This window comes from Octopus bimaculoides, chromosome 5, assembly GCF_001194135.2.
Source record: "Octopus bimaculoides isolate UCB-OBI-ISO-001 chromosome 5, ASM119413v2, whole genome shotgun sequence".
NCBI classification, from domain to species: domain Eukaryota; kingdom Metazoa; phylum Mollusca; class Cephalopoda; order Octopoda; family Octopodidae; genus Octopus; species Octopus bimaculoides.
The window spans coordinates 108,204,724-108,215,268 of record NC_068985.1 but is presented as its reverse complement, the minus strand read 5'-3'; the positions used below and the strand labels follow the sequence as shown (position 1 = coordinate 108,215,268).

The 10,545-nt window shown below is 33.4% G+C and overlaps 2 protein-coding genes across 3 annotated transcripts in view; both read left to right on the top strand.

Moving 5' to 3' along the window:
- Nucleotides 1-2,898, top strand: part of LOC106879656 (inter-alpha-trypsin inhibitor heavy chain H3) — a 46,780-nt gene extending 43,882 nt beyond the window's left edge. The window contains exons 19-21 of the mRNA XM_052967932.1: nucleotides 1,356-1,460; nucleotides 1,717-1,983; nucleotides 2,378-2,898. Coding sequence (XP_052823892.1) covers nucleotides 1,356-1,460; nucleotides 1,717-1,983; nucleotides 2,378-2,511 — 506 coding nt within the window. The 3' untranslated portion in view covers nucleotides 2,512-2,898. The remainder of the gene's footprint in view (nucleotides 1-1,355; nucleotides 1,461-1,716; nucleotides 1,984-2,377) is intronic.
- A 4,747-nt stretch (nucleotides 2,899-7,645) lies between these two features.
- The window catches only part of LOC106871269 (inter-alpha-trypsin inhibitor heavy chain H4), a 23,615-nt gene continuing 20,715 nt past the window's right edge, over nucleotides 7,646-10,545 (top strand). The window contains exons 1-2 of one of the 2 annotated variants that reach the window (XM_052967933.1): nucleotides 7,646-8,261; nucleotides 10,001-10,105. In XM_052967933.1, the coding sequence (XP_052823893.1) occupies nucleotides 10,025-10,105 (81 nt within the window). In that variant the 5' untranslated portion in view covers nucleotides 7,646-8,261; nucleotides 10,001-10,024. Of the gene's footprint in view, nucleotides 8,262-9,910; nucleotides 10,106-10,545 lie in introns of those variants that run through there. The other variant, XM_014917633.2, reaches the window with a different exon arrangement.

Here is a 10,545-nt window from a genome sequence, read left to right as displayed (position 1 = left end):
TGTCTGTGTGTATGTATGTCTGTGTGTATATATATATATATATATATATATATATGCATGTGCGCCTAAATGTATGCGTGTGTCTGTAACAACACTCCTACACACATACACACACACACACACACACGCACACACACACACACACACACACACACACACACACACAACTTGACAACCTGTGTTTGGCTGTTTACGCCCCTGTAACATAGCGGTTCGGCAAAAGTGACCGATAAAATAATTACCACTCTTAAAAAAAAAAAAAAAGAGAGAGAGAGAGAGAGAGAGAGAGAGAGAAGATCCCAGTGTCATTTTGTTCGATTAAGAAATAACCTTCTAATGGTGAGAAAAATATTGTATTTGATTTGAACTATTTTCTTCACAGTAAAGACTTTTTACCAGAGACATTTCTAAATAACACAAGAGAAGCTTTATCCATTGTAACTATGTTCTGCCATTGATGAATACTAAGGATGGCTTGCAGGGTTATTTCTTAATAGAGCAAATTGACACTGGCATTTTTTCTCTCTTTTGACAGAACAATCATGTCAAGGTTGGGTTTATTAATTACTTGGTTCATTTGTGAGATTTTAAGTAAATACTAAAGAAGAGATTCACAAATTTTACGGCTTTCTTAAGAATAATCTTTATGTAATTTTACTTAACCTCTTTATTCTAAAGCTCCATAACATGCTCAGCATACGTTAATAATCATGATACCACAATATTAGTTTGTAATAAATTACCGTTTAATTCTAGAAAAAATTGATTGCATAAATATTTATAAGTTTTCGAGAGAACGTGAAATAATGTTTTTTTTTTTAGAACTGGATCTCGAACTACAATTAGAGGTATAAATAATACGTTGTATGCACTGGGTTTAAAAACCCTTTTTGGATAAAAGAAAGTCGGAGGCTACACGGGGAAGGGTTTTTCAACACAATAATTACATGTTATTATTTATAGTTTTAAATGTACTTTGAAAGCTAAAGAATTTAATTTATAACAATTAATGATTTTCACATAATCGAATTATCTTTTTTTTTTTTTTTTTTTTTTGTCAATTACTTTACCAACAATCAGCAATTAATGTAATCGTTCTAATACTATTTTACAGAAAATTACGATTTTATTTTTGTTTTTTGGGTCTTATTTAGCTGTGTAGCTAGACTTATTTAGTATTCAATTAAGAAACCTATATACCTCTGAGTGTGTATGTTTGTATGGGCACTTTACTCAGTAAACATATATTCACTCACGTCTGCTCATTATTCCTATAATAACTCTCTCAAGATACAACAAACACAAGAAGGTAATATTTCAAAATTCTTTTTCTGTGTTTTATTTTCCCTTTCTAGGTGTTCTATTAAAACCATTAAACTGTTCGACAGACTTGTGTTTTACTGATAGTATTCAATGCAGAAACCAAACTGAAATCTTTCTTTTGGCTGATGAGCAAGCAGGTACGAGATTCAATATTTTTGCCAGCTGGAGTTCGCCATGGAGATATGCTTGTCCCACTGTCTCATAACAATTATTAAAGGCGCATAAACAATATTTTCATCTCCAAGATTTAAAATGTTACTTCTGGTTGTTAATACAATGCAAGTGTTCAAATTCAAAAAAAGCAATATTTTTATCATTCTGAAAATTCAATGTAAAATAAATTTATACTTTATTCTTATGTAATGTTTTAAATAAATTGTCTTTATTCTACAGGTGTATTTGTTTATGGTCAAGTGAAAAATGCACCAAACACTAATTGCTTGGGAAGTCTCAACGGAATAATTTTTAGGATGCATTCCGGTATTACTGGCTATGCTCCTGAGCCACAAGACCCGACTGATATCATCAAACCAAAAGTATTGCAAATGACACCTTCATTTTCAATAACAGTAAGCCAATACAGAAGTTCGAACGCGGAAACATTTTTATCCCTGCATTTCAATATACTTCGCAAGTTTGTTCCAGCAGGAGGAATTTTGAGTAAGTAATATATATTTTCTAAAACGAAATATTAATAATTTTGCTACATTAAAATTAAGGGCTGGTTGTCTGATAAGAAGATTACTTTTTAATTACTTTGTTCCGAGGTTATGAAAAATACAGAAGATAAAGTTATGAAGTAACATACAAAGTACTCAACTTATATTTTCATTTATGTTTCCTCTCTGGTTGCATCTACATTTAGATGTAGACATACATACATACATACATACATACATACATAGACAGACATTCTGTTTTTAATCTTGAAATAATCTTCAAAACCTTATTAAAAATATATATTTAAGACTAATTAATTCCAAGAACTATTGCCTTGTAAAAATATATTAATATTTTGTTGACACGTTTTTTTATATATATATATATAATTCAGGTGATTATGTAACCGAATTCCAATGCATTGAAAAACCCCCAAATCAGATGGTGCTGTCTAACGAAGCAGGATTATATAATAAAGTCAGTTACCATACCGCTACTGGAAGTTTATCCTATTGTTTTGGGATGTGAGAGACAAGAACGAGGTTTGACACTGATTTCATGTGAAATGACAATCTACCCGTTTAGAATTGTTATGGTGTAGAAATATCTGAATTTGATAATAGGCAACAATAAATATTTATAAATTATATACACTACTGGTTATTATATATTTAGATATTCCATCGAATTGTTTTACGTGCATATATTAGATTTAATGGTTAATAAAATAATTATAGAACGACTCTACATATATATTGTGAGTTCATATCCTTGAAATTATTACATGGATCTGGTGGACGAAGTATATTTTTCTACAAATGTTTGTTCTGAATCATATTTAAAGCAGAAGAATGTGTCCAAGTCATTCATGTTTTCCAACTGTCCAATAAATATCTTTTGAAATTATTATTTAAAGATGTTGTTGTTGTCGTTGTTGTTGTTGTTGTTGGTGTTGTTGTTGTTGTTGTTATCGTCGTCGTCCTGTGTTCCTTCAAATATATTACATCTACGAATAGCAGATTACATCTACTATTCAATGAGACCTTTCATTTATCTGGTTGGGTGGGATTTGAGGGGGACTGAGCCCTGTGCGTAACTTCTTGTGCGACCATTTAGAAGTTACCTTGTTTAGTTCACCATAATTTAGAATTACTTCTAAATGTAGATTATATATTTTCAACCTACAGAGTCCAACAGATAATCTGCTACTCTCTCAACAAAATCGAAATTGTTACAAGCCTATTACTCAGATACACATATACACACATATACACTTAACGCATACGCGCGCACTTATACACACACGCATCCCAAGAAACATTCCTGTATCACTCTCTTGCCATGAAAACCACAATCAACCCTTACACTTTCAGTTCGTCAGAAGTCGAACATGTGAACTAACCTACGTACATTTTTTTTTGTCCTAGATCACTCCTCTCTTTTCTTCTTTCAACCTCCTCTCATTTTTTTAAAATTTTGTTTCTCCTGAACTTTCCTCTGGGATCCGATCAAGAACTATGTCAAAGAAGTTATACTTTTACTCTGTAACTTTTTCCTTCTTTGAGCGTCAATTAATATTAACTATGAACGCTCTTAAACCTGACTTTAATATGTTAGCAAACTGTTAAGGCGTCAAGGCAGCAGAATCGTAAGCATGCCGAGCAAAATGTTCTTGTAGCAATTCGTCCGTCTTTATGTTCTGAGTTCAAATTCCGCCGAAGTCAACGTTGCCTTTCATTCTTTCCAGGCAGATAAAATAAGTACCAGTTGAGCACTGGGGCTGATGTGATCGACTAACCCTTTCTGCCGAACTTACTGGCCTTGTGCCAAAATTTGAAGCCAATATACTAGCAAACAGTATTTTTCTTTTCTCTATGGTTGACATCCAAAGCATTCATTGACATGAATACATTAGTGATCCACCCAGCAGCCACTCATGAATTGTGATCGAATTTTCTCGCTCTTTCTCAAAAGAATCTTATCTTAGCCTCATCTCTTTAACCGACATGGCTTTCCAAGTAACATTCATGCAGCTAAGTTTGCTACATTAATCACACGCACAAAACGAGACCCATCTTCGACACTTCGAGTTAAGATGTTTTGTCTCACTAATCACCATATTTAGTCTGACATAACAATCAGTTCTATGTCAATCCCTCCGATAGGACTGCACACAAATTGTATTTACTAAATCTCATTCATAATCCTTGGGTCGACGCGATGCTGTAACAGAAGACACTTACTCAAGACATATATAACGATCACACATGATTACAAAGCGACACCCTTAGCTATTCAGTCATACCTGCACCTTAAACACCAAATACATAGATAATCAATCCAGATAAATGCGACATTTGGGTCATGCTGACGATATTAGATAAGGATGAAGTGTCGCTATACATGGCTACCTATGACGAGAAAATCTTTGCAATGAGTGCTAAAGGAGAAATATTTAATTATGTATATTCTGTGCTTCTCCGATACACTTCGATCCAAAAATTTAAACTTTTAACCTGCCATGATTAATCTAGAAACGGTTACCTCCTTTCACTAGCATAGCTACAGTTTGTGCCGCCCGGGGCGGCCCTTCAGTGTGCCGCCCGGGGCGGCCCTTCAGTTTGCCGCCCCGGATCTTTTTTAAAACGGGGGCCACATTTTTCATTAACGAAACACTTTGAAACTTGGATCACTGGTAGAATGTGTCATATAAAACATCTTTTTCTCTTAGTCTTTTTTAAAAAAAAAAGAAATCCATAAATTATTCCATGTTAAAGTTGTCGTATTTCTGTAATTTCAACCAATCACTGACGTCCATTCAGCCGATATACATTAAGTGCCGACTACATAAACAAACAATTCTGAAACAATTAACCCTAACCCTAACCCTAACTCTAACCCTAACCCTAACCCTAGGGTTAGAGTTAGGGTTAGGGTTAGGGTTAGGGTTAGGGTTAGGGTTAAAGCAAATTTAAAATGAAAAAAGCAAATAAAACGAAGAATCGTTTGTTTATGTAGTCGGCACTTAATGTATATCGGCTGAATGGACGTCAGTGATTGGTTGAAATTATCGAAATAAGACAATTTTTTACATGAAATAAATTCGAATACAAAAATATTTTTCTGTTCTATAACACAAAATAGATAAGTATACGAAGTTTGAAAGTCTTTCGGTACCAAAGGCACTACGTAAAACATTAATGAAAAATGTGGCCCCCGTTTTAAAAAAGATCCGCCGCCCCTACAAAAAACATATTGCCCAAGAAACATATTCCCCACAAAAAACATATTGCCTACAGCAGGCCCAAAAGTGGTGTGACCTCCACGCGGGGCGGAATCGCCCCATCCGCCTCCTTCTAGCTACGCTAGTGCCTCCTCTACAATAACTGCTGTCAAAGTACACGACGTACATTTATATTTAAACTTTATCTTAGTATGCTAATTTCCTTCAATCAAACCAAAGAACTGAAAGCTGTGAAACACCCAATATACTCATCTTACATGATTGTTGTTGACGTTAGCATCTCCACTTTTATTTTAAAAAAATAGATTCGATAACAAATATAACTTGACTATCATTTCTACAGAACATGATTCTAAATTTTCAATTGAAAAGTAGAATAATGTATTTCGTTCGGTACTCTAATTCTTCTGCCATTCACAAACACATTTTATCTTTTATTTGTTTTAGACATTGAACTGCAACTATGCTGAGAACCCGCCTTGAAGGGTTCAGTCGAAGAAATCGCTTCTAGCACTAATGTTTTAAGTATGGCACTTTATCGGTAACTTTTTTGAACCGCTAAGCTATGAAGACGTAAAGAAACCAGCACCGGTTGTCAAGTGGTAATGGAGACAAACACAAAGAAACACACACACACACACACACACACACACACACATATTATATTTACTCACAAGCATTAGTCGACCTGAAGTATAATAGAAAATACTTGCCCAAAGTACTACACAGTGGGACTGAACCGTGAAATCACATGGTTGAAAAGTGAGATTCTTAACAACACACCCGTGCCTTCTGAAACAATTTCGCTAACTTAATATTGACATGATACCAAAGGCAGCAAACTAATAGAATCGTTAGCGCGCTGGGCGAAATGCTTAGCGGCATTTCGTCCGTTTATACATTCTAGGTTCAAATTCTGCTGAAGTCAACTTTGCCTCTCATGTTCTAAGGGTCGATAAAAAAAGTACCACTTAACTCGATTTAACCGAATTAGCCCCTCCATAAAACTGCTAGCCTTGTGCCAAAACTTGAAACCAATATCACTTATGTTTTTATTCCACGGTACCCTATCTCTTTTCTGCTTCTTGACACTTTTTTTTTTTTCTTTGATTTTCTTTATCTTTGTTTGGTCGATGCACCAGTTTAGAAAGCCTTACCGTCTAGGCCAAAATTTCCATTTATTTCAGCAGAGCAGTCTGTCATTTCTAGACATAAAATATCAGTCAATATTGTACTCCAGAATTAGAGAAGAATTAAATTTTTTAAAGTAACGTTGAGGGACATCTCAAGATTCGGTCGTTAGTGCATGTATTCATTATTTGAAGTGGAAGTAAGGCGGCGAGATGGCAGAATCGTTAGCACGCCGGGCGAACTACTTAGTGGTATTTCGTCTGTCTTTACGTTCTGAGTTCAAATTCCGCTGAAGTCGACTTTGCTGTTCATCCGTTCGAAGTCGATAAATTAAGTACCAGTCAAATACTGAGGTCGATGAAATCGACTAGTCCCTTCCCACAAAAAAATTCAGGCCTCGTGCGTTTAGTAGAAAAGATTACTTGAAATGGAAGTACCATATAATTATGAAGGAGTGTCAAAAGAAATTGCAAAGGTTTGATTATTTCTCGATAAAATGCTTAGCAGCATTTCTTCCGGTTTTTTCATTCTGACCTTAAATCCACTGTAACACTCCAGTAGATATCAACTAGATAATGTGGCCTTTTTTGGATAAGTGTTCATTTCCTGTCGGCGTGTCTAAAGATAAAACAAAAATCTGAATATCTCTATGGATTGCTTTAAACTGACCAGTAGGTATCAACTAGTTAGTTAATACATATTACGTAATATTCGTTTCTACTCTAGGCACAAGGCCTGAAATTTTGAGAACCTGGGCTAGTCGGTTAGATCGACCCCAGTACGCAACTGGTACTTAATTTATCGACCCCGAAAGGGTGAAAGGCAAAGTCGACCTCGGCGGAATTTGAACTCAGAAAGTAAAGGCAGACGAAATACCGCTAAGCATTTCGCCCGGCGTGCTAACGTTTCTTATTTCTTTACTACCCACAAGGGGCTAAACACAAAGGGGACAAACAAGGACAGACAAAGGGATTAGGGCGATTGTATCGACCCCAGTACGTAACTGGTACTTATTTAATCGACCCCGAAAGGATGAAAGGCAAAGTCGACCTCGGCGGAATTTGAACTCAGAACGTAGCACAGACGAAATACCGCTAAGTATTTCGCCCGGCGTGCTAACGTTTCTGCCAGCTCACCGCCTTACATATTATGTAATATTACAATATCTTGGACTGTGTCATATAAGTCAAGGACCAACATCAACAGGTTGATTCGGGAATACTTATTTTAATCAAATTATTAGCTAGGACGCCTTGTTTCTAACTATTATTATTACAAGATCACAGGTTAACAAGATACACACTCAAGTTGACAAAGCCTTTAACAAGAGTTTAAGTAAGTTTAGGATATTTTTACAAAAATAAAAAGTTTCCAGTAACTAGTTTACTGAATCAATTAAAAGAAGGGTTAAATGAATACAGAATTTGTTCGTTAGAAATACAAAAATATATCAGACAGCTGCTGGCGAGATTCGCTGGGGAATTCGGTATTAGGGCTACAAGAGAGAAAATTCGTAGAAAGGTTTAGAAAAGATTTTTAAGTTAAGCAAAATCACTACTTCAATGTCCAAACCACGCTGGTTAGGCTGTTTAATTAACAATAGCCAAATGAGGTTACCGAAAGTCATACGCTGAGTATGAAAAATGGCACCATCTGTCTTTCGCAAACCGAATAGAAGCCATAGTGAATTTGGTTGATATAGTGGTGCGCCAACACGTATTATACTAGCAAACCATATCAACAACCAACAGTGGAGTATCACACCAAATGGAAATTTGGAGCAATAGCAACAACAACAACAACAACTTTAGTAACAACAGACGAGAGAGAGAAATGTGATGTGGAAAAATTTAAGAACTTTGTTGATGGAAGCAAATGGAATTATACTAGAAAGGATCGGGAGGTTTGTATATGTTAATAAAATTAAATACTGTAAGACGATACAAAAGTCGTAAGCAGCAGTTGAAAAACATCATAATGTCGAGGGAATACTTTGTTTGGGGAATAAATCTTTAATTCCTGTTATTTAAATTTGCTTTGGGATTGGTATTCTATCAATGAAGTGTACAGTAGCTATTTGAGCTAAAATGAAAGATATACATATATATATTTGTCACTCTTGGCATTACGAAAATGAGATTTGTGTTTGCTTCATTATTATCGTTATTCCATTTTGTGTGTTGAGTGACACACACAACACCAGCAGCTGGAAAAGTGATATATCTTTCAAATAGCCCAACTACCTGCTGCGTAAAATACATATCCTTAAGATTTTTTTACATACATGACCAACATTTTGTATCAGTAAAAAGAAAATAATAATAATAACAATAATAATAATAATAATAATAATAACAATAATAATAATAATAATAATAATAATAATAATAATAATAATAATAATAATAGCAATAATGATAATAATGATAATGATAATAATAATAAGAAGAAGAAGAAGAATGATGATAATAATAATAATAATAATAATAATAATAATAATAATAATAATAATAATAATAATAATAATAATAATAGCAATAACAACAACAATAATAATAATAATAATAATAATAATAATAATAATAATAATAATAATAATAATAATAGCAATAACAATAATAATAATAATAATAATAATAATAATAATAATAATAATAATAATAATAATAGAACACGCTGCCCCTATCCCTGCACATATCCATACTCACCGAATTAATCATAATTATATTGTTGCTGTTTTTGTTTGTTTCTAATGATGGTGTTGTTGTTGCATCTTTAATTCACTATCGTTCTAAAACACTAGACGCACACCTCTTCACCAGAATAAACAAAAGCATTTTAAAAGTTTTCATTTGATGATACCGTTATTATTGTTAGACTGCCTTCTTTCTCTTCCTCTTCTTTTTCTACTTCTTTCTCTCATTCCTGTACTCTATCCTCTTTTAATAATTCATTGTCCTTTTTCTTCTTCTTCTTCTTCTTCTTCTTCTTCTTCTTCTTTTTTTTTCTTCTTCTTCTTCTTCTTCTTCTTCCTCTTCTTCTTCTTCTTTTTCTTCTTCTTCCTCGTTGTCATTTTATTCTTATTCTTTCATTATTACTGGAGTCGATGTAATCGACTATCCCACTCCCCACAAATTTCAGGCCTTGTGCTTATAGTAGAAAAGATTATTATTATTATTATTATTATTATTATTATTATTATTATTATTATTATTATTGTTATTATTATTATTATAATCATCATCATCATCATCATCATCATCATTATTTTTATTATTATCATTATCATTATTATTATTATTATTATTATTATTATTATTATTATTATTATTATTACCAAATGGAGAAATACTCCAAAAATCTCGTTCAGGCAAATCGTATCAAAAAACATTTATTATTCTTCATCACCCTCCTTTCTCCTCTTGCACTTTATTATTATTATTATTATTATTATTATTATTATTATTATTATTATTATTATTATTATTATTCACCTCCTACGCTTCATCACCATCATCATCATCATCATCACCATCATCATTATTGTCACCCTTCGCCTCTTATTTCTTTTTCTATCTTCTCTTTCCTTTTTCTCGTTCTTGTTGTTCTTTCTCCTCTGTTTTTTTTGTTTTTTTCTCTTAGTACCCACATTTCCCCCAATCAAAGATGGTGTCACTACAGCTTGTGGTGTTACAAGCTTTATTATGTTCACTGGTATACATAGTGGATGCCGAAACAAATATACTCGTAAGTAATATCTATGGATGTGTATCTTTATTTTATACTCATATTTAGGTTTATAAATATATGTAGATGTAATGTATATTTATGATTTATACAAAATAAGTACTGGGATCGATTTGTTTGATTAAAACCCTTCCAATCGGTGCTCCAGCGTCGCTGCAGTCGAATGACTGAGGCGCGTAAAAGATAAAGATAAAAGATATTGAATCCTACATACACATACACACACATACACATGCGCGTATATACATACACATGTATACATATGCTTGTACATAAACACACATATCTATATATGTAATATATGCATATAGATGATATATGTCTTATGTATGTGTATAAGATACAAATCTATATACATGCATGTTCATACAATGTAATTATCGCAAATATATATATTATTTCTTTTAGTCATCAGATTGCGGCCATGCTGGGGCACCGCC